Genomic DNA, 27360 nt, shown 5'->3' on the forward strand with positions numbered 1-27360 from the left:
TTCCCAGATGCTAAGGAAAGTTGCCTATTGCTAAGATTCCTACTGTTGCCACTATTTCACAACTGCAGAAAAATGTTATCTACCTGGCCCCTTCCTCACACAAGATCTAACCAAGGGCCTTGTCCTGCTGGGGTGGACATGGTGCAAATTCACAATCCCAAGCTGCACTTCTCCCTCCAACAACCACAGGACAGCTACCTTAATCCCTGGGTTGAGCCCAACCAAGCAGTTGGACACCTCCATAAATACACACACTCTGAACCCGTGGCTTCCTTACACAATTTGGAAAGCTTCCTAAACACCTGTTGTTTCACAAGAGCCTTAGTCTTCCCTCTCCTTGCCTTTAAGTTCCCCTTTATTTATAATTGAGGAATTTGCATGAGGACTTCACAGAAACTTGCACCTCTAGGATGAAGAAGTGAAATCTGCAATCAGATGCTCTAGATACCCCTATACATCAGTAAATCAGGGGGCAGAGGTTAAAAAGAAAAATACCATGCCATTACTTGTCTGTGCTGTCTGTTCTCCCTGCTCCAAAGCCCATTGCTGGTGGATGCTAGTGCTCCTCCTGGCCCAGCGCTCTCAGGTCCCCAAGGCACAGCAGGGTGCTCTTCGGACACATGCCCATTTAAAACAACTGCTGGATTTGTGGTCAGAGAAAACCCCCCTCCTTTGCCCTGCCCTGCCCTCAAGATCAGACTGACAGGGAAGGCTGTTGGAAGATTTTTTTTGTCCTGACTTCTGGCATGGGATCCTCAGGACATCTCATTTAACAGACACTGCACCTGCAATGCCTTCAGTTTTCCCTGGTCTTTGCACACAGGACAAGAGCATTGTGCCTTCTGTCTTTTAACTATGGGGCTTTGGTTTGTCATAAGATGACAGAAAAGTGGTTTGTCTGACATGGTGTGTAGACGTGAACTCTGAGACTCTTTGGATAAACACACTCATTGCCATGGGTGACTGACTGGTCCAGACCCACCGTCCATTAAAAACTGTTTCTTTGTACAGAAGAAAGGTGCACATATACTGCAAAACTAAACCTACCAACATGTTAGAACCCAAAGTCATATGGCTTTCTTTGAATTTTTTCTACCTACTTTTCACACTTTTACTAAAAGAAGTGGCTTACAGCTTCGACACCTGCATCAAGCAGAACTCTGCATCAAGCAGAACTCTGCTTGATAGCTTTATCTCAAACCGTGGCATGTTAACTCAAGGCTGTTACCTCTCCCACCTTCTTTCCTTCCACACTGGAAAACATGGAAAACAAACAAAAAGCACAAAGGACACATGGAAAAGCCTTGATGCACTACAGACAGGACAGATTTTCTGATTCACCTTCAATCTCTTCACTTTTCTGTTTTCCTCAAGCACTAGTGGTATGTACAGGTTCTTATATCTACACAGCTTGACAATTTCTAATGGGTATAGGCTTCAATATACCATGTGCAGCATGGAAAATAAAAGTTATTTAAACTCTTCCACCCTTCACAAACTCAGAGGAAAACCTCAGCTAGCAGCCATCACGCTGCACTACTGACTCTGTTTCTAAAATCTACAAACCAGCCCCCAGGTGTATTGCTGCAGAGACACTTACCTGCACTTTAAATATGTACATTTGAATTTTTTTGAACGCACAGAAAGCACACAATGTAAAAAGAAAACAGTTTTAACATGACAAAGACCTGTATGGTCGTGCTCCCTCTGCATTACGCAACTAAAACTTCAGCCGACACCACCGGCTACATGACAGAAATACTCCGTCAAGCCAGTGCTATGGCTCTGCAAAACTGTAAATGATTACAGAATAATGCCCTGCAATTAAAGAACAAAATGTGTGCTTCAAATTAATCACTTTCCAAGACGGGAAAGGAAAGATAGGCTTGAGAGATAAATCTGGCTGGGGTGTTTATGCAAGCGTATCATGCTCCTTAGTACTGAATGTCCCAGAACTTACAGAGGAAGTAAACAGTGTGCTGGGGGGGGGTGTGCGGGGGGTGTGCGAGGGGTGTGTGTGCGCGTGTGCCGCGCTCACAACCCGAAATAGGACAGCTCGTGAAAAACGCCTAACTTTCAGTTATGAAACACTAGCGTCAGAGGTCCCCCGACTGCCGGCTATATTGCTACTGCCCAGGAAAATCTAAAGCAAGGACTTGTTTAGAAACAGCTGACACTTCTCTTCAGCATTTCAAGCTTCCCTATAAAGCTCCGCCAGAATGCCCACGGACTCCTGAGCCCTCTCCCCCATGTCACCTCAGCGGCCGCAGCAGGCAGACAGCGCGCTGGAAGGCAGGGACTGCAAGCGTTTCTGGTTGGGATTTACTTCTGAAGGCGCACTCCAGCAACCCACATTCTCAGTGTCCCTCTAGCATATAACCACGCTGCTTTTGTGCGCTTAAGCAATGCCAGCTTTCATGCATTCCTCGTTTTTCTGTAAACATATTTACATTTGTAACTCCTAACTGGCTTAACGCTACACAGGCGTTTTGAGGAAAAGCCTACCAGCGCTCGAATTAAATGCAACACTTTGTCAGTCAATTACCAACACAGCAAACAACCGACTGACTGAATGGAGGGGGGGGGGGGGGAAGCAGGCCTGTGAAAACACCATGCTGCACTGGCACAACACTGAAAAGTGAACGGGGGAGGCAGCCCGAGGCCTGGCCCCGACCTCGCAGGGCGAAACCTGGCGCCTGGAAGCTTGCCCTGGTGGAGAGGGGTCACGGCGTGCTCCTTCATCACCTGCAAAGAGGCACGTTCACAGTCTGTTAGGTCACAAAAGCACCTGAGCGCGTTGCGCCATGACTGCTCCGCGCCGCCTGACTGCGACGGGCGCGGCGGAGGCCCGCGACCTGCATTTACAGCAGGGGCTGCATGTAAAAAACTGAGGGGCTTCCCTCTGCAAAAACTCGCCGGGGGCCTACACTGCAGCAGCCCGAGTTACAAAAGTGCTGAGCCCCCTTATCACGATTCAACTCATTACAAAAAAGTTGCAAAACCTCCATGCAGAAAGTTTCAGTTGTCACCACCGGCTTTGGAGGAGGTCAGGGCACCGTACAGCAATTCCTCACCCAAGGATGACAATTCTACACCAAATGTGTATTTTCGCACAAGAACTGAAAACAAAAGTGAGATACAGTGCCAGGGTATGCCCTGCCACACTGCTGCGTATAGGGAAGATACTTCATAGAAACCAACTATTTAAGGTCCCTCCTCCTTGCAGATATCTGGCTCTGTATTAAAACCAATTAACAATAATCTACTAATAACAAGACTGTGACGTAGCTGCAAGATTCCCCTAAAGCAAAATCCTACCATGCTAGTAATTGATTCGGCAAAGTGTACCAGCGCAATGGCTCGGGCGTCTCCAATTCTTGGATACATTACATCCAGTCTAATTCTCTCCCAAGGTCACCACAACCATCAAAAAATCCCCACGCATCATGACCCAGAGAGCTGTGACTAAACAACTGCTGTCAGTAGCCTGGGAAACTGAAGCACGGTACTTGAAAGGCATCAGCCACCACCAGCTGCTGAAATGGCTTGGGGAGCAGTGGTGGGGAATAAACCACAGATCTCTCTTGCGGGAGAGGAAGCAGGGCATGCTAGATTTACCTTTTCGGTAGTTGTTGGTATGCGTGTTTGCATGCACTTTATTGCAATGAAAAGAGGAGAGGCCACCTTGTTACCTGATTAAAGTTTTGAACTTTAGCATGAAGGAACAAGGGACTCATAAACTGCGTGCTCTATAGATAAGCTTTTTAAGAGGGCAATATAAGGTTATTCACACCATTAAACAACTTGATCTAGCACCAAGTCCATTGGAAGCTGGCTACTGACTATGACAGAAGCTGTCACCCCTGGTGAAAGCAGCCAAGGTGTCCATCTTCCCATACTCCAAGGCATCACCTTGCAGTTTTAAGCAACAATTCAGTATGACCTTCTCAGTCTAATTCTGGTAACAAAAAAAAACCACCATCAGCTTCTCACCTGGATGTGGATTTACCAGAATCATTAAAGAGCAGGCATGAAGTTAGAAGCAGAGGCAGAAGATAACAAGAAAACCATGGAGCTATGTACAGAAAAGGCTCTTTATATTTTCTAGTCTGAATACACCAAATCAGAGGGCACCTACTGGAGAATGCAGATACGGTGTGACTATGGACCATATACTTTCATGTCTTACATACTGCCAGTGAGGAACTTGTATGTCTCCTCTCTGCTCACTGATAGGGAATGAAAAAGGAACAGCCCCTCACCATGGAAATGGGAGCAATTACTACACATACCATTAAGTATTTTTGGGATAGCTCAGTAGCCCTATGAACTGTATAATCTCAGACACTGTTTGCTGTCTAGTTCAGGACACACAAAAATAGAGATCGAAGTCTCCCTGCGGCTGGATCCTCCGCCTCTCACACAAATAATCAACCTCTCTGTACACAGTATCAGCAGGAGGAATAGGACTACCCAAATAACTAAGGATCTGCACACTGACAGCACCAGGACTGCTTACCTAAGGGTGGATTAGTTAAAAAAAAAAAAAAAACAGTGTTGTAAATTATAGGTGGAGCTGTGAGCCCCACCTATACCTCGTCCAACATTTCCTACTATAAAACCCTGTTCCCCATTGCTAATAGCTTTGCAAACCTGAACTGAAACTGGGATTGGAAACAGGATAAGTGGCCTAGGATAGGCAAGACACGGGAAAGAAGGAATCCTGGGGCAGGGCAGAAACGTGGAATGGGGAACTAGACAAAAAAACAGGCAAACTTGACAAGTAGAGCAGATACAATAACCAGGGTAGCTGGGCAGAGGGGTAGGAGACCACATGAAAAGGTAGGAGGGATGTATGGAGCAGGACTGGGAATTGCAGGGAAGGGGCTGGGATAGGAGACCACAGCAGGGCAAGCTGCTTGGGGAAGGGAGAAGATGATGCAGGGCTGGGACAGTGCTCGTCAGGGAAGTCCACGGATACCAGGGAGGCAAATGACACAGATGAGCACACCAGGAAGGGCATACTTCTTTACTCAGAGCTGAGTGCAACAAGTACGGCACAGGGCCCACAGAGATCACGGGGGGATGAGCTGAAACCCTGAATACCCCTTGAAACATCCAGCCTGACAAGGAGACTGTGGGTGGATAGAGTGTGCGAGCTCGTTACTAACAACGGTGTCATAGCCAGCATGAGAAGTAATTTCAAGTGTTTGAGGCAACTTCATTTCTGACATTTTGTACTTCCTGAGCACTTGGCTTTTATATTGAAATATTTTTTCATTGTAGATTTTTGTATAAATTAAGTATGCTCTTATTTAGTACTTCTGCTCAGCACTTCACTGAACAGTGAGAACTATCCACAGAGATACTCCAGAAATCTGCAGTTAACGGTCAAGCCATGTGAAATACTCCCTGTCTGCTCCTGGAAAATACGAAAAGCTCATCCCTGGCATTGCTCAAACCCACCCACTGTACGATGGTGCTTCTAGGGAGAAAGCTGCTGGCCCCCACATGCCTGTCCCCACCTGGAAGAATCAGTGGTTTGATACCTGATACATTTTCCTGCAGAAAAGAAGGAAACTATCATCTCTCAGCCCATGCAGAGCCTTTTTCTTAAAACAAAACAAAACACCAAAAAAACCCCACCAAATAAAAAACAACCAACAACCATGCAACAAAAATGTCAAACCAGAAACCAGATACTCAAGACCGGATAAACTTAGTAAGGTGTCACAATTCAACAATCGAAGGAAATCCATACTTAATTTCTCTCACAACTGCTATCGTACTGTTCTAGCAAACTGCTTTTCCTTCAGGCTGAGGGGACACCAAATCCACACTATTCTTCAATTTACTACATTTTTCCATTTTTGTTTTTGTTTTGTTTTGTTTGTTTTTTTTAATTCAATTAGAGAACATTGTCATTCCACATTCTTAATATGAGCCTGAATAAAAAATGACATGTGAGAAGCTTTCACCAGGGTTAAATCCTGACACAGCTGTTGGAAAAACCCAAAATGAACATTTTATCCTGGCCAAATCAGTGTTCTTTTCACTATTTATACCCTTGGATTCAGCAGCTGCAAGTGACGCTACAGGTCATGTTGTCCTAAATGGACAAAGAATCTGAGGATCCTCTCAAGTTTTGGAGGCTTGTTTGCACTTCTGTTCTCCCTCTCAATACTTTGCAGCACTGCTGCATCAGTGCCAATTTGCCACGAGTTTAAGTACGCGACCAAACTCTGGTCAGAGCAGATTTTTTAGCTAAGATTTTCCATCTTTAAAAAAAAAAAAAAAAAAAAAGACAAAAAAAGACTATTTTTCCTGCTTCCATTTTTCAGCACCATAGGATCAACACTGGCTGCTCAGTTGATAATACCCCTCTTCATTTGAAGTAATTTTTCTCCTTTCACCACCCACATTCATCTGGGACTTATTCAGTATTATTCTGCCTGACACCAGTCCAAAACAGCAAACAATTTCTGTAACAGCACAAGAAGCATAACAGACCCTAACAGAGGCACTTCCTCATCTAAGAATCCCCTTATTTAACATCCACTGACATACCTACATTAAAGTAAAAAAACTTGTAAGGAGGTTAGATACAGCTGTGCCTTTAGCAGAAAAACTTCTCTGGTATCAGGACCAGAATTTCACAAGCAGGGAAGCGTTTCTGCTGTACTTTAGCCTTCTGTCATCAGAGAGAGGTGGAGATTTATACCCTTTCTCCTTCTAAATTAGACTCCTTCAGTGCCCTATTTTATATTCTTCCTGGCAGGTCCCTATTTTGTATTAAAAAAACCTGCTGTCACTGTGTTGCATAGCAAAAGACCTTTCCAGACAAAAGACAAAACTCTTGCCATCAAGTCAAGCAGCAAGAGGTAACTCTGCAGTTAAAACTGTGAGGATAAAATACTCTGCCCAGCAACATACTCATTTCCAGCAGGATTTGATAAAATTATAATTCACTGTCCATGAAGACTAAAGCATTAAACATATTATACTGAGAAAGTCAAAATAGGTCATTCAATCAGTGTTATTCCCCCTTCATTTCACACATAATACAAAGCAGTTAAGTAGTTCCGCTTGCAATTAGCATCATCTTTGTCTCCTTGGTGTCTAAAATACACTGGAGATATGGAGCTGCTCTGACTGTACATCAGTCTAGGCCTTGCTCCCCATGATCACCGACTTCTCCATAAATACAGAGAGGTGAAATCCTATCATCAATGATTTCAACCACGATAATTTTCTTTGGTTTTTTCCAATTCCCTGGTCTATCGCCTCAAATGATAGACCTTTTCCCCCTGATTAAAGAGGAGTACAGGTGTATTCAAGAAGAACCCAAACATCGCCAACCGCTAACGCACATTCCACTTCATCCTCTGACCAGGAGGACTTGTTCCCTGGCAAAGCCCTGAAGAAGGTGGGCTAGAAGCAGCCTCCCTGAGGAACGGCAGGGTTTTAGAGATCTTTACTGGATGTGAGAAGTCTGACATATGCTTCAAATGCATTTTAATTTAGAAAAATGTTGGAAGGATTTTATTTATGTTTCTAATTAAGTAAACAGTATGCTTCTTCCACCTGCTCCAAGCTACCCCACTAGGCCCAGTAGACATCAGATGTCTATGAACATACATCAGGTTGATTTACTCCCTACTGCTAGTTCACAGAATTCTTTCTCCTCACAGCCCCGTATGCCACTACCTTATGGCCTACACACTTTCCCTCCTTTTTTTTATATGTAAAATGGCCTCACTACAGAGGCCATTTACTACTCGAGTATTTTCTCCATGCATGAACCAGGCTGTCAGAGCAATGGGGCAAAAAATAAATCTCAACATGTTATGGGAAGCAAGAATCACACTGTCAACTTCATGACGAAAACAATAATATTAGGTTCAGAGCTTTTGGCTGCTGCACAAACTAGGCAGGAAACCTCTGGCCCAATCCATGTAGAGCTCTGACATGACTTCCATTTGCAAATCAAAAATTTTCGATGTGGCCCATTTATGTGGGCCACATATATATGGCTATGCAAAAGCAGAAGTTACTTGAACAAGATTAACAAAGTGCCTCGGAGTTTTTACAGCGCCTCAGCGGTAGCATCATTCTCGGTGCCAACACTGGTCTCCTACAAAGGCATTGTAGGACCAGCAGCTTCCTATTGTAGGTCTCAATGAATACTTAAAGAAGCACCATTCACTCTGAAACCTGACATCTCAGACAAATGGTTTTGAGTTCCCCCATACAGTGAAACTTTTAAACACAACAGATCATGTTGCTCAAAAATAGGGACAGCAGCTCTACATGTCTCAGCTTACAAGCATCTCAGGACACGACTTGAACTGGCGTCACGTTCTCCTAGGAATTCTGGGAAAAAAACATTCTCTGAAAATTAGTTAAGGTCCAGAGCAGTTTTGCAGAACAAACAGTAGGTTACAGGCTTTCAGGAAACCACATCACTGCTCTCAGCACAAAACCAATCAGCAAAAAAGGTGATAATGTGGGAGCCTGTGAGAGCTTACACAAAGACATTCTTTGTTGAGCACTGTTCTCACTTATCAGACACCAAATTTTATGTACTAAGCATATCTAGAATTTTATATATGAACCTGATAAATCCTCCGTGAAGTACTAGCAAATATATTTACACAAGATAGGGATTCACAGCCTAACTTCACAAATACCTGCAACGTCAGAAACTTTTGATTTGGATTAAGTCTTGCATTTAAAGGTATGTTTACACTGCAATTTTCATGTGAGAAAGTGGGGCTAACTTTGGTCATACCGTGTCTTCAGAGAGCTGAAATAGCTGCTTGAAGAGCTAGCATGGGAAGAAAAAAAAAAAACATACACAGCAGGTTTTAAGAGCATTGACAGATAACTGGAGCATATATCAAGGTAATTCAATCCACATTCTAGATAAAACAAATACAGCCCTGGAAGTCATGTCCTAAAATGATTTCTTTAGAATAATATATTTATTCTTCTGCATCCTATTTGGGAAAAAGTGTGGAAGCCAACGTGGTACAACACTAAGTTGTAAGAGTAAATTGTCTACAATGTCAGAGGTGCTGGCTGTCTAGACTAGGAGAGCGGTTTGTATTAGAATATGATTAGGTAATTAATACATTTTTAAACAAAGCTTTGTTTACTTAAGTACAACACTTACTAACACTCCCTGGTCGTGCTCAGTCCTCACAGGGAGCCCAGGCTCAGCTGCAGTCAGGATTTTAAGCACTGCTGGCCTGAGCCTTACTTACACGAATGCAAATTCGTGTTGCTGACGCACTGTAGAACCCCACTGCTGCTTTAGCATGGCCTTTAGCAGGGAGAAGACTCAGACTCTGCTCTCTTTACTTCATCTACCCACAAATGTTGCACTGTCATAAACTGGGCTGCGTCCGTGCAAACCGATTTTCATTCCCCCTATGAACGGAGCCGTCACAGCAGGCGGCAGGCAGAGTGAAGCCTGAGCAGACCTGTGCCGATGTGTTTGGGTGCTCCTCTATCTGTCCTTCCCCAGCAGACCACTGCCTGTCCTCATCAGCCTTCCGATTTATCAGCTGCCTCCCACTCCTCTGGGATAAGCTGATGTTACCTCCCTGTTCGAGAGCTGGCAAGCAGCCTGGAACTGACCTTTCCTGTTCACGCGACTCAGGAGCCAGCAAACCTACCAAAACTTTTTCCTAGGACTGCATCACAATCCCCTGTGCCCCCACGGCCTCTGCTGCTCCCTAAGGAGAGCCAAAGCTCTAGGAAAGCCAGGGATGGGGAGGTAGGCTGGCCTGGTGGCACTGCAAGGCTGAGGGCTGGGTTCTGAGAAGCCTCCAGGCAGACCCAGAGCACAACGCAAAGCGTGAAGGCAGCCTCAGAGCCAGGTGTCAAAGGAGAAAAACGGCACCATTGGCAGCACTCCTGCCTCATTCCGGAGCTCTCAGGAGGGTTTTGGCATGGAGACATCAGCACGGACCCACCCTCCACCTCGGCACAGGCAGCGGGTGAAGGGACACAGAAGTGGCATGATCCTGTGAGTCACCCCACAGAAACACACCTGACCGCGGGCAGCACCCACGTGTACAGCAGCTGGAGGCTGCGCAGGCAGAGCCCCACACCCACTGCGAGCGGCCCTCCTGCCCCCAAAACTGGTGGGCAGCACGCTCTGGGAGGCCTGTGGACAAGCTGGCGCTGCCACACGCCGTCCCCCTCGCTCCAGCTGGGCCTTCCTCCAGGCCTCCGGCAACGATCCGCAGGCTGCCTCTGCCCTCCGGCCCCAGCACGCACCTCCCGCGCACGTCCCTTCACACGTAGCGAGTGGCAACTCCACCAGCGGGGACAAAACAAAAAAAGAAAAGCAAAAGATTACCTTGCCAAATAAACACGATCAAGTGAGGACCCAGTATTTTATAACTCGGCTCTTAAGCACATAGCATATTGAGATCAAGCAAGCAATCCATGCAATTCGTTAGCACGAGTCTGTTGTAAGAGCTAATTTTCACAAGGCATTTCTTTACCGGTGCAAATCCCCAGAAAGACACTTCTCTGTCAGTGAAATCTTACAAAGGTGTTTTATATCAGTAGAAGTATTTAAATAGCCTTTATTCTTAATAGGTACCGGCGTACAGATAAAGAAAATTGCCCCAATAAGCAAAGTCCAGGTAGGACACACAGACAGTTATTAACAAGACACCAATGCTGTTAACTCCTGACCCGCCTCAAATTGCCTGCTGAGCAGCATTACAAGCATATCAGTCCTTGAGCAAATGCGTGAGGGGGGTGGCCCAGAGAAAGGACTCTGGCTTTGCAGGGCAAGACTGGCTCCTCCTGGACATCACAGCTAGGCACTGCATCAGAATGAACCACTCTGGCAAAAAGCAGTGGTGACACAGCAGTGCACTTCTCCAGCCCCACTGAGAGGCAGCTCCCTCGCTATTTCATCACAGGGATGAGGCAGAGCACTAATGCAATCACTCATTTGTTCTCAACCCCTTACACTGCCCTGAAATTGCTCTTCATCAGTCCAGTAGCCTAATCACCTCCACGCTGTATCCCCAACCAAAATGCAGCTATACTCTGAACCATGCACTGCACAGTTACAAGCCAGCCCTCCACTTCCCACAGAGGCACCCCATGCACCATGCAACCCCCCTGGCTGGTGTTACAGAGGAAAGGATGGAGAAGGTGAAGTAGGACATAAAGTCCCTGGAGCCTCCCAAGACAGAAATGAGGAATTGGGGGATGGGGAATTGAGGAATGGAATTTATTTTTTTAAAAAATATTGGTATTTGGAAATTGAACAAGTGCTCTGTGCTTGTTACTCCCCTCATCTTGCAGGTTTTAGAGCAATGACCTGCGATAACCCTTGCCCAACACATTGCCCAGGAGATAACTTAGATAACGTAGCTGATGGATATGGCAAGTCATAACCTGCCGTTGTTGGAGACCGTGCTCCACTCCAGCAGTGGGCTGCTCCCAACAGCTGCAGGAGCCTCAAGGTCCACCATCCTTGCCCACACAGAGCTGAAGTCTCCCTTCCTGCAGCACACCACAGCACGCCCCAGCAACTCCTGCGCACCCCCTCCAGCCTTGCACACCCGAGCTTTTCCTGCCCCCCCCCCCTCCCCAAACAGGAGTTGGGGCCACATCGCCACAGGTCTCCAGATCTCCCGGCAGTGCCTGGCAAGCTGAGAAGCGTGGCTCTTTCTCCAGTTGCCTCAAACAGAAGAGCAAGAGCTGCACCCACCGCTTGCAAAAACCACTCGGAAACACACTGGTTTGCTTGGGAAAGCTAAGCTAACGTCAAATAAATGTCAAATACACATGGGTAAGGAGTTGGTGCCTGTCAGTGGTGCAGTGGTATCCCACACACACAACTGGAACATCAAGAAACTGGTGTAGCTGTGCAGAGAAGCATGGGATACCCCATCCTGACTGTCTGAAGCAAGTTAGAACAAAACATCTCACTCTGAAGGAAAATCCCCTTCTGTAGACAAGCCACTTTTTAATAATAAGTGCTAAATGGACTATTCAAGCAGGTAATTAATGTTAATTAACATATGTCAGGCCATAAATTGGCTAAATACACCTCGTTTTCCAAGCTTAGTGTGTGGCAATGCTCAGGAAATTGTAACAGAAAAGATCAGTCCAAGTTTGTAGAAGCACAAAAAAAGAGCAAATAAAAGGTTAAGCATAATCTTCACTTAACTCATGGTGTGCTGAGCCAGCACTGCCTCAAACCGAATGACTGCGCACGTTACTTGAACACTTTATTTTGCTCTTGAACCACTGCGCTATGGACATATTGTCAGCACCAAAAAAAGCCACATCAAAAAAAACCCTGCAGCTCGCCGAGCGCTGTGTTATCAGGCAGGTCTTTATCAGGATACTCGCTACGTGCTGCGGGACCTGGATGCACCTCCTGCCCTGGGACCCAGCAAGGCTGTGGCCCATTTTCCAGTGTCGACTTGGGAATCGCAGTTTTTCGTGGCGAGGGGAACAGAACAGCAGCAGGAGGATTCTCGGAGCTTGCCCTCCTCCAGAGAGAGTCTGCCTCAAAACGTGGAGGGCCTCGTGCCTTTAAAAGAAATTAACGCTGCCATTTTATAACCTTGCCCTTGAGCATGTTTTCTGTGACAGATACAGTAGTAAGGCTTTGAAAAAAAGTGGGAGAGAAACAAGAATACTCAAAGATTTTAGTCTAAGTAACAACTTGCATTAGGAAACACTTTCAGTTTCTCCCTTGGCAAGCCGCCACTATGCTAAAACCCACTGTAATTGCACTGCAAATAAGAAACAATCCTCACAAAAGATTTTCCATACTTCCACGCAAAATAGCTGACTGCCAAAATCTTGCAGGGCACCTTTAGGAGGCTGCCACCTAGAGAAATGCTTTGGCTGTTTAGACTTAGTTTTCCCTTATCTCCGAAGGCAATCCCTTCGGCCTCCCTTTGAACCCAGCACACCCACCGTAATTTTCTGGGGTGATTATTTCATGCTCGTTCTCCCCATCCACCCCATGCAAACTGGCTGAAAACAGCCCGGCCACCACAGGGGGTGTGGGGGGGCTGCACCCGCCCCAGCGTTGCCTGCCTTCTGCAAGGGACACCACCGGCTCTGGGTTTCTACTTTGTCCACGTCAGCACAAAGAGCTTTCACAAAACCACCGTGCTAACCCTAATCACTAGCCTTTCTAAATGCACCAGCACGTGCCCAGCCTCCCCTAATCTCCCAGGATTACAGCAAAGTGGTGTAGCACCACCAAAACGACCCAAATACAAAATGGCCTCGCATGTAAGGCACCGATCGCTTTACCAGGGCAAAACCAAACAGAAGTGGGACGTCAGGCTGGGGCAGGAGTGCCAGGACACCTCTCTTCCCCAGCCTGATAGCTTCAGACAGTGTTTGTTTAAGCCAGTACAATGCAGTGGACATAAAAGCCACTAAAGTGGCTTTTAAGCTGGCTTTATGATGATTTTTCTTAGCATTAACCATGTACTTTCAAACACACAGGTAAGCGTAGGATCCAACCTCTGACTCTCAAGCTTCCTATTTTAAATATCCTCAAATATTTGCACTAATAACCTATTACAGTAGCGCCAATGTTGCATGACTGTTTTAGGCAACCTTCTGTCTCTGAAGAACTGAGAAACACTGATTCCAGTATGTATCAGACAGGTCTACCTGACAGCGATACTATGTGGCATCATTCACTGGAGATTTCCCATTCACATCAAAAGTTAAGTTTATCAGAGCCTGTGACTCTTTGCAGCTGATGAGGTTCACCAAGGCGACGTGTTTATATCTGCATTTAACAAGTCCTTCAGTGGAGGCACTCCTCCCTGTCACACTGTGGATCAAACAATGTCAATGATTCTGGGAGAGCTACTAGGTGTCTCCCTCCTCTAATAGCTGTCACCTGCCTGCATGAGCTAGGGAAGAGTGAGATCTTTGATGTACATTGCAGATATAAAATAATAATGTGCACTAATATCTACATATGGTTTCTGCTGGAGAGTTTAAAAAGTCATTTGTTACTTTGATACTAGAGTATACTCCTTTTTGATGCAAGAAGCTTGTTATCTAGCAGTTTTGACTTTGCGGCTGGAACCACACATCTCTCTACATTCCTCAGCACAGAATTCACTTACAAATGTTACTGAGTATTTTGTTAAAGCACAACATAGTAAGGCTTTGATCAGGTAAGATGCTTAAGCGCTAAGTTTAAGCACACAAGTAATCCCACTGAAGTCCCAAGGATCCATTCACGTGCTTAAACCCGTGCTCACTTCAGTAGATCAAAACTTAAAGTAATCAGGCTGCAGTTTATAACCCAAACCCTTCTGTACAGATGAAGAAAGCGCTCAAAATAAAAAAAAAATAAAAAATAAAAAAAAATATATAAGAATATATAGAAGGCTGGAAAAAATATTCATGCTAGCAGTTAACTGGAAAACACAGTCTTTAAAAAAGAAAAAAAAAAAAAAAAAAAAAAACTGGTGCAAACTCCTGTTTAATGCTGCCACTCCTGATAAAGACACTGTATGTCACCCTGAGGAAGGAGAAATAAGAAGAACGGAGAGTGGTGTTGCTTCCTTCCCACATCCTTTGTAAAAAGATAATAAAAAAAGTCTGACACGTCTTGCATATCAGCATCTGGCTAACAGATTTAGACATCTGTCTACACCGCTGACAAACTTCTCAAGTCTTTTCAAGTCTCAATAATTAGAGACTCGTGCATTTGCTATGCTGAAGGGACTGCAGCCTTTAGGTACATATTGGTCAATAAAACATGGTAAGGAATGATGAAATGTCCATGTACAAAGTTTACAAAAATCTCCCCTTCAAAGTAAATATCCCAGCAGCTAGTATTTATCTTTCATGAGGAAACACGAGTACAACAGGTGTAAAACAAATAGGCTTCTGATATAAAAAACAAATCAAGGCAAATCAGCTGGATTTAAATTTGGGAATTGCTGGTATCTGTGTATAAAGGACCAGATTCATAGTCTTGCCATACCACTCAACAAAGAGGAGAATAGTCCCCCTAGTGTACTCTTCATGTAGAAAAGACTGTTTCACAAGATAGTACTGCAAGAAATTACAAAATAACATTATAGGAAGAGATATGGAAGTACTTAAACGACAGTGAAACCGGGCACCTCTACTCTATACATGGACACAAAGGTAATTCAGTTTTCCATTTCAAGATTATTGAGTGAAGTGAGTTACTGCATCCTAAATATGTGGGGTTTAAGTCAGCACACTAGTTTTGTGACTGCAGGACATCAACAGGGTAACAGATACCTGAATTTGGAAAGATGGGTAGATCTTGTCATCAAGGAGCTCTGTGGAAGTACCCGTAAGAGCCGCCTGAGTGCATTTCACAAGGGTGAAACCAGCTCACCCTCAGACCTTTTCCCCTCTCCAGTGATGACAAATATAAATACTGGCCCTCCGTAAGTACTGACGAGAGTAAGCAGATATTGAAGCATGCATCTAAACCCTTCCCGGTGATTTGGAAGTGTACGGGATTGTATGAAACCAGGCTGCCCGTGGCACACGACGGTGTCCGCAGCGTGCTGGCTCTACAGTGATGATGCACCGTACACTACTGCCCTAGTTAGCTGTCAGGCAGTATTAGGTTAGCTAGCATCCCATCGGCCTGGCCAGGGGGAGGGGGAAGCAAATAGGATTGTTGGGGGGGGTGTATTGGGCAAACCTTATTTGAATTAGCGGAAACGTAATATATGCCTTCCTAACCACATCTGAAATATTCACTTCTCCTTAAAGCCCTGGGGGGAAAGGAAAAAAAAAAAAAAAAAAAAAAAAAAAGGAAAGTGATAGTTGTAACTTTAATTTATAGCTCTTAAAATAATTGTTTTGAGGAGTATAATCCCAGCTATGTTTACGGATTATGGTATTCAGCACATCTCACTGGAAACGGTATTAATATTTCATATATAATAATACATAAGATAATAAAACCAAGTTATCTTCTTCCCTTTGTTTAAAATGACAATTTTCCCACTCAGTGCCAGAACAGAATATTGTTAAATGGGCTTGCTGCCTTCAAAGACGAATTTAGCTGTGTAAAAAAATTCTAAATTAAGATAAAAGCCTTCTGATACAGAACTATCTTCTGTTCATTTAAAAACTCAGTGTAACTAGCAATCTGAAAAAGTCTGATGTGAAAAGCTGACATTAGTTCCTGAAGAGTTGTATTCATTACCTGTGAGGGAAACAAAGATGATAACAACATATAATGTGTTTTAGCATCGGAGACTAAGATGGAGTCTCTATTTGAAAGTGTTGCCTCTGCACAAACTAATTTACGTTCCAGCCAAGAAACTGAAATAGTCCTCTTCTGAAACAGTCCTCTTCTGAATGTATATGCATACATTAAAAGAAACTCTAGCCTTGCTAAGGAATTAAATTTTGCATTTTTGAATGCCTGGCAAATTATTAGCTCCTGACCTCTCCTTTGCCCCTTTCAGTACGCCCCTACCACGCATGCACAACTGCACCCACTCTTAACGCAATCAAACACCTTACCCTAACTTCCAGAGACAGCTCACAGTCATAAAAGAGGCAGAATTTTCTGCTACCAGTGTGCTTGCATCTCCTGAGAAAGGTCATCTTAAAGGCTTGTGAGAAACTTCTGAACTAAATTATATCAGAGGAATCTCAAGGGATCCAAGTTTTTAACATTTTAATTAGCTCCAAGTACCAGTTAATGCTGCTCAGCAAAGGAATCAATATCAAATTAACAGTATAAATTGTCAGAAAAAATTGTGACTGTATTGAGCATACTAATCAATGCAAACACTTCGTGTTATGGCCCAGATCCTGCTTCTGCTGAAGCGAATGGGAGTTTTGCCACCAAATTCAGCCGAAACAGTATCAGCCCCATTGTTTGATAAGGCTGCATTTGAATTGCGCATCGAGAATTTACTGAAAATTCAAAGTATCAGATAAAAAGCCTGGATTTGTCATAGCAGCTGACATCCAAAGCCGCCGCTTCGGCACGAAACCAAACAACTTAGGAAGGCACGGGCTGTCATCAGAAGATGTAACCCTCTATCGCACCCCACGCCGCGCTTGTAAAGTCAGATCAAAATTCAACACTTAATACAGATGCAAAAGCTGTAAAAAGGATCTGTGATTTTAAAAGCCTTGTCCTGAATTAGCTATGCCACTGAGAAACTTTGTGTTTATATTTTTTCCAGCCTGAGACAAGTCTGTCAGTGAAATGCTTCCTCTACAGTGCTCCATTTGGAAGGTAAAAATCATACAGCTGTACTTCAGTTCCTAGCAGCAAGTCCCACTCAGGCACCAAAATATGAGACAGGGCTGCCAATACGAAAACTGCCAGAAATGTTTCACCCACGTAGTATTTCTGACCGATTTGTACAGTGTAAGTTATCCCCTGATCCAAAGCTACAGAGATTCAAAGAGGAAATTTAATTTAACTGTATGACAATAAAACTTCACGGCAAATTCGCCTTCAGCCATCCATTCAAAAACTCGGTCTCGGATGCTGTCAGCGTCGGCCCTCGGCAGCAAGCGAACCGTACTGGGATTTCCCTCTGCAGACAGTATCGACATCAAGCAGCACCTGCATTTCTGCATAGCTGCAAGTACGTGACATTTCCACAGACACTAAGAGATGGACACGGAAAACGAGGAGGAAAAAAAAAGCAGTTCTGGAAACCACTTCAAATGTACTCTATGTGCAGCACCAGCTCCTGGTAGGCCTTATGAGACTCCGTCTTTGAGAGTAAAACCCTGCCCGCCTGCAACGTGCTTTTGTACACGCTAAGTAAACAAGCCACAGAAAAAAGGCTTTTTTTTTTTTTCCCTCACTTGTTAAAACAGTAGTAATCTCAGCTGCTAACTGTCGCAATGCTGGACAGAAAATGCTCGGCTGTAAGGGATTTATCAGTAGACGGTGTCCTCATACACTGGCACCACAGGAATCGCAAACCAAGCATTCCCGTGGCTGAGCAGCCAATAACTCCACGCTTTGATTAACTTCATGAAGAAATGTCAAGACCCGAATTTCCCTCTATTGCCTTTGAGGAACGTGTGGGAAACCACTGGGGTTTTTCTTGACGAAAATAATAGTCATTCTGTATTTGAGCTTTGAAACTCAGACTGACCCCGCATAAAAGCAACTCTGCTTATTTCCAGTACGAGTTACACCAAAGGTACCTGTAACTTAAAAAACAAACCAAAAAAGCCTCAACCACATGCCCTTAAAAATATTTTTTCCCTTTTTTCTTTCCTCTTTTTTTCTTTCCCTGCTTATGGGCTTGTGCACCAGAGAAACCAGCTTCACTCCTGCGTCTCCCTTGCTACCAGAGTTAGGAGCCCTCGCCGCTTGCACACAGCCAACAGGGAAGAGCCCAAACTTTTCTTACCCTCCTCCCGCAATAAAAAAAAAGAAAAGAAAAAGGGGGAGGAGGGGGGCAAAAAGCAAAGGCGACCGCTCGACTCCCCAGCACGGCCAGCAAGCAGCAGCGCCCGGCCGGCCGCCGTCGGGGAAAGCCGCCGGCACCCCCCACCCCATACACCCCCCCCCCCCGCGGCCAGCCCGCCCGTGGGGACGGCCCCGCGACCCCGCCTCACCTTCCAGCCGGCCGAGCTGTTGCTGTCCCCCTTGTCCTTGAAGTAGGGCACGCAGCGGACCATCCAGTCGTAGATCTGCGAGAGGGTGAGGCGCTTCTCCGGGGAGCTCTCGATGGCGCGGGTGATGAGGTCGGCGTAGGAGAGGTTGCCCCACGCGTTGCGCCGCGACGAGGACTTCCTCGGCGCCGCCGCCGGGCCCCCGCTCAGCCCCCCGCCGCCCGCCGCCGCTCCCCCCGGCGACAGGCTCGGCCCCTCCGGGCCGCCCCCGGGCAGCGGGGCCAGCAGCCGCGCCGCCTCCTCCGGGACGGCGGGGGCCGCCGCCGCTTCTCCGCCGGCGGGGGGGGCCGCGCTGCCGACGGCCATGGCCGAGCCGCCCCCCTCCTCCTCGTCGTCCTCCTCCTCGGGGATCATGGAGGCGGCGTCGGCGGGCGGCTCGCCGGCGGGCTTGGCGGGGCTGGCCTGCAGCTCGGGCCTCTGCAGGGGCCAGGTGCAGGAGCGGGGGCGGCTCTGCGGCTCGAACTCGGGGTCCAGCTCCACGTCCAGCGGGGAGAGCGGGGCGGCGGGCGACGCCTCTGCCATCTTGGCCTCCCCCGCGGGCGGCGGCGGCGGCGGCGGCGGCGGGGCGCTGCGACGGGGCGGGCGGGCGGCCGCCGGCCCCGCTCCTCCTCCGCCGCCTCCTCGGTGCCGACGGGAGCCTAGCAGGCGGGGGGCCGCCGGGCGGGCATGCCGCTCCCCGCGAAGGGCTGGCAGGCTCTCCGCTGCACCCCCGAGCCCCGCGGGCGAAGCGAACGCCGGAGCGGGGGGGTGAGGTGGAAGGAGTGTGTGTGTGTGTGTGTGTGTGTGTGTGTGTGTGGAGGGGGGGGGGGGATCAGATTAGGAGCCGGAGCGGCAGCGCAGGGCGGGCAGCGTGGGGCCGGGCGGTGCCGGAGGTGCCCGCGGCGCTGCCCTCCGCGCCGGCGGAGCGACGGCCGCTCCCGCGGTGCGTGTGTGCGTTTGTTTATGTTTCACTCCGTGCGGATGCAGAAGTAGCTCCAGCGGGATCCGCGCCGTATCCAGCCGGGAGAGGACCCCCTCCCCTGCCCCCGGCTCCTCCGAGCTCGCTCCTCGTCGCTTCCGCGGGTATCTTCCCTTTTGGGGGAGGGTGGTCCTTTGCCCCCTCCCTCGGCAGGAGGGCAGGGAGAGGGGTCCTTCAGATTACGCCGAAGACTTTTTCCTTCTTCAGAACGCCCTAAAAGGGAGCCGAAGTCTTAGCATACATCCAACTGCATACTAGCGTAAGCCTATCACTTTGCGGTGCCCCCCCCCCCCCAAGCCACACGCAAGACAACCCCCCAAAATCTCACAGCCGACAGAGAAGGGGGCGGGAGAAGGCCACCCCGGGGGCTGGTCGGTTGTTTAAAAAAAAAAAAAAAAAAAAAAAAATCCTTCTTCTCGCAGGGAAAAAGCAAACACAACGGGAACAAATCAAATCGCCAGTCTTCCAACAGGTCCAGAAGCTTTAAGCCCTCCCTAGGGCTGCCAAAGAGAATACGTTTTGTTCCAGCATCAACACCACATTCATAACCTCCTTGCTCCTGCTGCTGCCATCTTGACAGTTTTTCCCCCCCTTCACTCAAGTCATTTAAAAAGCGCAGGCAGAAGAGGCAGGGAGAGCCACATCGGGAGGGGAGGGAGGCGGGGGGGGGGGGGGGGGAAGAATCAACAGCCACCTCCACACCGGCAGAAATCGAGCTCCGAATTCACAGGAGGAAGAAGCAGCGCTGCTGCATGGTTCCTGCTCCTCCTGCTCCTGCGCCTTCAGCTTCGAGGAGGCTTCCCTTTAAAGGCGAAGGAAGAGAAAGCGGCAAACCGCCCGCTCCCTCTGCGAGCAGCCGGCGAGAGGCAAGCGATCCGCCCGCGCCGAGCCCGCCTGCCGCCGCAGCCCGCCCGAGCAGCCTGGCTCCCTGCTCGCCGCCGACTTCCACATCCCTCCTCCTAACAACCACCGGCAGCAACACAAAGTTATAGACACACGCAGGGAGCCTCAACCTAACCGCACGGCTCGCCACGGCCCGCCCACGGGCGGGGGGGGGGGGGGGGGGCGTGGGGAAGGGGCGGGCGGTGCCGCGCAGGGGCCGCCCCGACGGGGCGGGAGCGACGGGCCGCGGGCAGGCGCCGGTGCTGGGCGGGCTGCGGGGACCCGGCGGGGCCGAGCGCCTGCCCGCTCGCCTTCCCGGCGGCTCCAGAAAGCGCCCGGGTCTCTGAAAAATTTACGGTGAGACTTGCCAAGGACTGCAGGAGCCCGGCCTCGCTGCTCCTTCTAGAATTTAAGCCGCCAAACGAGACGCGGCCGTCTCACTTTCGCACACCGCTGCCTGCGCTTCACCACGAAAGGAGCTCTGGCTGTCAGTCACGGGGGAGGAATAGCGCGCTGTTTCTTTTCTGACTTGTTTCCACTGGTCATAAATTATCGGTGCGCGAGTTATTCCGGCAGACTTTAAATCCGGAGCCCAATTCGGTCAATTTTCGAAAACGTTCGTTCCACCTGCGAGTGATAGGGCAGCACGTTCCGACATGTCCACACGTGAATATAATCCCGCTGTACTTCCTCCTTGGAGGCTGTGCCCTAGCAAAAAGCCCTCCGAAGTAGCTCACTTGAAGACGTAGTTAATTATGGGTTGGGTAAAAGGGTGACCCACAAAGCCGAGGAACATAAAGCTATTAATACAGATGTAGTTACGAATACAGTACATAGCAACGTATACGCATCTGTTCTCACCTAGCTTTGCATCGACCTGAACTATGGACTAGATTTAGTACAAAAGTAGTGTTGTCTCTCGTACCAGATCTAGACAGCTGCGTGTGTTAAGAAGTAGGTGTGCTTCTAAAGCATTGCCGGGTAGAATTAGCAGACAAATTAAGTGATTCCTGATTTGTTTAGCATTACAGACAAGCCATGAGATTTGAGAATCGTTCTGTTTGATTAGAAAACAGCAAGGCCCTGATCCTTCATGCCCTACACGTCCTGCTAAGTAAGGGCTGAGGCCCTCAAGGTCTAGTTAGGTTTCAAATTCAAGTGGCACTCAAGTTAGGAATAGTTCGGCATGATTTTATTACAAGGGACAGCATTTCAGCATGCATACAATTAATCCTCAGTTATCTAAATATAGTAGGAGACAATGAATTAATCAGAATGAACGCAGGTTCAAGTAATGGAAATAACGTTCACTGCAGCTCTGTGTTGGGTTGCAATGCTGTGTGTCCTGCCATGATTTTGCTGTAACGTGGCCCCTTGTGGGAATGCAAGGCAGCTCAGAAAGACACCAGCTACTCTGCAATTGTGGTAACTGCCATTCGCCTGTAGGATTTAGCAGCTGGTAGGAGAGAACTGCAGTAGCACTGAAGAGCCAGGAACTAAGATCAGACAAGGCTGTGCACGATGAGAAGACACTTTGTCCAACTCCAGGGAGCCTCTGCTTGCGGCTTTCAGCAGGTAGCCAGAGAATGCCGGCCGCGAAGCCGTGACAGATGCTCAGCCCCTTCCCAAAACCTGCTACAGCTTGGGGCTGATTTTGACCAGTGCAGAAAACTCCCTGTGGAGCATCTCCTTAGGTCCCAGGATTCCAGGGAAGCGTAGCACTTGACCTTGGGCTGGATTACAAACTGCAAATCTAGTCCTAAATGATATTATCATCTTCATTTATTTATTTAATTGGCATTGCATTACTGTACAGGCATTGCCATTAGGTCTCATTGTGCTGGGTGAAGGCCCTGCACGTGGTAAGAAATGCTCCACTCCCTGGCAGAATTGCAGTCTAAGTAAGGCAGGCCAGGGCGGGAGAAAGGAAATAAGTAAGTAGTAACCCTATTAAAGAGATGATGGACTGAGGCACCGAGCAATTACGTGACTATGCTGAGGTCATACAGGAAGCCCATGTCAGAACTGAGAAATAAAACTAGATCTCCTGAGTGCCAGCCCTGGGCCTTTACTGCAAGATTATCTGCCCTCTTCAGAAGTCACTGGTATATCAGCCACGCAGCCTTTGCCAAACAAGGCCCAGTACCGGTTCTTCACAGCTCCACACAGCACGTGTGTGCCCATGAGATTGCAGTTTAGAGGCAGAATTAAAACCACGGCATAATTGTTCCTACACATTTTTCTTTACTTACCAAATGTGCACGAGCAAAACGGACAGAGGAGCCCTTCTTCTTGCAGTTCTGTGCCTGCGCCCACTGAAATACGTATAAAAACTGATCAAAATTGAATCTAAAGCCTGCACGATTTCCAGTCTCTTCCTTTAAGTACTTTAATGCCCCAAGGGTGGGATTTTCAAAAAGGCTCCGTTTATGGGAGTTTTATCACCGACTTCAACAGGAATAAAGTTAGGCCAGCCCTGAGGCCATCTGAAAGCCTCGATCACTTACTGTGCCTAGTCAGACTGCGAGTGTTCCAGGGCAGCGCTGCGCCTTCCTCTGCACCACATTTTATCTACTATCCCCGCCCAGGTTTATACTGAGAACATGTGTACCTGTCACGGTACCTGGTTGGACGGATCCGGCAGGGTCACAGTTACTTTGCAGCTCCAAGTCATTTCTGTGGGTGAACTCAGCTGTTCACGGACCACTCAAGATGTGGGGCCTGTGTCACACTGCTTCGGGGAAAGTAACGTCCGTAGGACAGCACTCTGGGTGGGAAGCCTCATAAGTGCTTTTTGCGTTGAGATTAATGCTTTTGAGCTGCTACATTCAACCACGGCGGGCTCCCATCAGCTCCGTTTTCATTCTCATTCTTCCATTTTGTCGGTTTGGAGTGTCAGCTTCCCATAAGATTTGAGTGTCCCAGCTCACAGTGATAACCCAGATATGCTCACGCCTTCATTCTGCCGTAACCTACATTCTCCTGGGCCGGTAGCTAGAGAAGTGCAGGTCACATTTCTGGCTTTATCTCTCTTACACAAATCTCTTAGTGCAGAAACAAGATTGGAGCGAAAGTTGCATGGGGGGGTGGGGAGCCTGGAACTTCTCATCATTACGTCATTGTGGAAATCTACTGTAAAGTGTACTGCCGCTCAATAAAATGATGTTATATTGCGGTTACATTAAACAACGGCTGCATTGTCTACATGGACTTCACACAAACAAGTATATGACTTGTATAAGCCACCTGCGGCCTGGTCTCTGAGAAGTCTGTGTCCACTGCAATAACCCTGTCCTACCCCTCCCACCCACCTCATGAGAAAGCAGCTCCCTCAGTGTATTTTTTTTGTTCTTCCCACAGTTCTCTACTATGTCCTTTAAACACAGACTGGGCAAAGGGCAGTAGGTTTTGTGGCTGATTCAGAGCAACCTCTGTGTTGATTAGAAAGAAATGTTGTCTATAAACCAGCCAACTTCATACTCCAAGACTTTAACCTTTCTGCCCAATTTGGCTACAACTGGCTAATGGGTTCCACAGTTATTAGGGGGAGAATGGCTGACTGGCAGATAGATGCAGAGCAAAGGTCCAAATTGTGCCATGGAGACATGGAGCGTTTGCCAAAGACGGCTACAGAGTTCTGACTATAAAATTTTCCTCAAAGTGATGAACACCAATTTAAAGATCAATTGGAGTTGGACTTCAGCCTGTGAACTGCCTGACTGGCCGCTGTAACAGAGGGGAAGTGAAGGAAGGTAAGTGCAGTAGCAGAAGGAAGCAATGACATTACTACTGTGGAGAAGAACTCTTTCCTCAAGCAAACCTGACGATTTGGGGGCTGAACTCTTAAGGCTGGAACCACTCAGCTCTGCACGCACCTAAACTTGAACACCCACTGCTGAAGAATTCTTGACCCGTTTCTGCACTGTGCAGAGTGCGGTGACTGCAGTCATCCACATTAAAAAACAGGATCACTTTTCTGACAGAAACAATGTCAACAATGAAACCTCCAAGCGATCTGAGATGCGAAGCTCAGGAAGCGGGAAAATACAACCGTACAGCTTCAAAAATTGTCATTAAAGCAGCCTCCTCATGTCTGCTGAAGCTGCATTGCCAAGGCCCACTGAAAAGCCACACCTCGTAGGCTAAGAAAGACTCTCAGCTCCTCATGGATAGAAGTAGGTTTCTAAGTCGGTTTCTAGCAATGTTTTGTACACTTAATAACAGCCACCAATAGCAGTGCATAGCGGTGTTGCCAGCTCTCTCGGCTTTGAGTCCTGCAATAGTTTTCCTGAAATCCCTGTTCTTAAAGTCCCATTAAAGGAGCATCTCAGCTTCCATTTTAAACCAATTGCCAGGTTCCTGATGCGCCATGGATGTGACCCAAGTATACTTTCAGGACCAGGAAGAAAGTAGGAGAAAAAAAAAAAAAACAAACCCTAATTGCATATTTTAAAACCTTTTAAAACCTGATTTTTAAGCTGACATTACACCACTCAAAAGCTTACATCATAATTTTTGAATACTTGAGAGTACATGCAATTATTGAGTTTATATCATTAGGGTGAAATGAGTCAAACTGCTAAGATCCAGCAAGAAACTCCGCTTTTTTTCTTTTTTTTTTTTTTTAAACATTGATTTTAGATGATATGAAAGGATTTAATGTTTGCAGCGCCAGTTTCTTTTAATGATTCAAGGAGATATTTAGTCATCTCCCTTCGCCTCCTGCCCCATCAGTACACCTCCAGAGACCTCTCCCGATACCCGTGCAAACAGACAGACAGACAGCTCTCCCACTTGGCTCGGGCTGGTACGAGCGGCCAAATGCAGTTCTGCCCTGCCACTGACTCGTTGTGCAACCCGGGCATGTCACTTAACCCGCCCGGATTACCCCACACGGGTTTAATTATACCCACTTATCGCTTAATTACGCCATTACTATAATTTAACACCTTCCTCTGCCCACACCCCGGGGGGCAGCGGCCCTGCCCGAGGGGCCGAGGCGGGGGGGTTACCTCAGCGGGGCGGTTGGGCGCCCGCTGGAGGGGGGGAGGGGGGAGCCACCGCTGAGGCGCCGCGCGCCGCCAGCCCAACGGCCGGGCAGCGACTCCGCGCCTACCATTCGGGAGGGGGGGGGGGGGGGGGGGGAAATCACCGGCACCCTCCGCCCCACCAGCCGCAGGGCGAAAGAAACCGAGGGCCCGCCGGTACCGGCCAGCCCCACCGAGTCCCCCCACCGCGGCGGCCGCCCCGCCCCGCTTCACCGCCCGCCCCGCCCCGCTTCGCCGCCGCCCCGCCCCGCTTCGCCGCCGCCCCGCCCGCACCAAGCTAGGCTGCGCCGTGCAAACAGATGATGTCATGCTCTAGAGCCGCGCGTGACCGCCGGGGCCCGCCCTCGCTGCCCATTGGCCGGCGCCCGGCGCCCGTCAGGGCAGCGGCGTTTGCCATTGGCCGGCGCCCTCACCCCGCCACCGCCCCCTTGGAAAATAATAAACAATCGAGTAAAATGCGGCGCGGGGCGGGGGAGGGGTAGTGGTCGGTGTTCCGGTTGGGGTGGTCGCTAACGTGTGTCGTCGTTGTTCCCCCCCCCCCCCCCCCATTCCTCTCCCCGCCGTGGTGGCCGTGGGGCGGGCGTCGCCGCGGTCGCTCCCGGGAGGGCTCGCTGGGCCCCGGGCCGGGCCTGGTGTGCGCCGGTGGCCAGGCCCTGGCTGGCCGGGAGGCAGCCGCCGGTGTGTGTCGTCACCCCCCCCCCCCCCCCCTCCGCCCCGGTGGGGTCCCTGCAAGCCCATCCCTCGGGGCTGCCCCTCAGCGCTGCGGGGCAGAGCGGGCGGGCAGCGGGCGCTGCTGGGGGAAAAGCCCTGCTGAAGGTACCGTGGTGCTGGCACCGAGAATTGCCTTCAGCACAGCGGCCTCTCGGCTCCCCCGTTGCGTGGGAGCGAAGTGGAAGCCTGCCCTCCGGAGTGGGGGGGCGCAGCCCTGCATCGGGCAGCGGGGGTCTGCCTGTGGCCCGAGGGACGGGGTCTGGGTTACGTGTCTGGCAGTGCCGAGCACCCAAGGGTAGGGTGACCGGAATGGGACGGGGAGACCGGAAAGCTGCACCTCCGTGACTGGCGTGCTGGTTGTCTTCATGGGACGCAAAATGTCCCCAAGGTGTCTGTCCTGCCTGCGCGGTGCTGGGTAGGGAGGTGTAGCCTCCATCCTTGCTTCGTTGTAGCAGTGCTGACACACCACAGCCCTAAAATAACCGCCTTTCACCATCCTGCTTCCCTCTACCTGCAAACGTCAGGCACGCTTGTGTAGCAGAGGCTTTAATCGGGGATGGGGTGAAGAGAAGGAGGGCTGCAGGAAAGCGTTTGCCTTTGCTGAGGCTCACAGCCAGGCCTCTGCTTTTGAGAGCAGGTGCCTATGTACGGCCCATTTCAGTTCCTTCAAAGAATTATTTTTTTTTCTTCTGTATGCGGCCCCTGGAGGAAGAAGTCCAAGCACCTCCCTCTCCCTGTCGTTCTGTATCTCCAGTGATCTGAGCGCTTAGCTTAGGAGCTGGAGATGTGGCTCCTGGTCCTTTTCCCAGAACTTTGTGTTTTGTGCTCTGACGAATGTTCGATGTAAAGTACACGGAGCAGACTTTGAAAAGGGGACTGAACTCCAAGGCTGTTCCCCTCCCTTCCCTATGGCAATGTTGTTATTGCTAGGTCACGGCCTCTACTTGATTGCTCCCATGAATCCTGAATCACCACCCTCTCCCCCAGGCAGCAGTACGGGTTCAACAAGCTGGTTGAAAATGGAGCGCCTGTTAGGCTAGCCTACCTCCCCGGTAAGGTACTCTTCAGGCTAGT

The 27360-nt window shown here is 48.6% G+C and overlaps 1 protein-coding gene across 1 annotated transcript in view; it reads right to left on the minus strand.

The window, feature by feature from the left end:
* The window catches only part of FOXO3 (forkhead box O3), a 95425-nt gene extending 75929 nt beyond the window's left edge, over positions 1–19496 (minus strand). Inside the window, exon 1 of the mRNA XM_042803662.1 lies at positions 18631–19496. Coding sequence (XP_042659596.1) covers positions 18631–19209 — 579 coding nt within the window. The 5' untranslated portion in view covers positions 19210–19496. The remainder of the gene's footprint in view (positions 1–18630) is intronic.
* Between the last annotated feature and the right edge of the window lie 7864 nt (positions 19497–27360).

The sequence above is a fragment of the Tyto alba genome, unplaced genomic scaffold (genome assembly GCF_018691265.1).
Source record: "Tyto alba isolate M040663 unplaced genomic scaffold, T.alba_DEE_v4.0 Super-Scaffold_40, whole genome shotgun sequence".
In the NCBI taxonomy this organism is placed as follows: domain Eukaryota; kingdom Metazoa; phylum Chordata; class Aves; order Strigiformes; family Tytonidae; genus Tyto; species Tyto alba.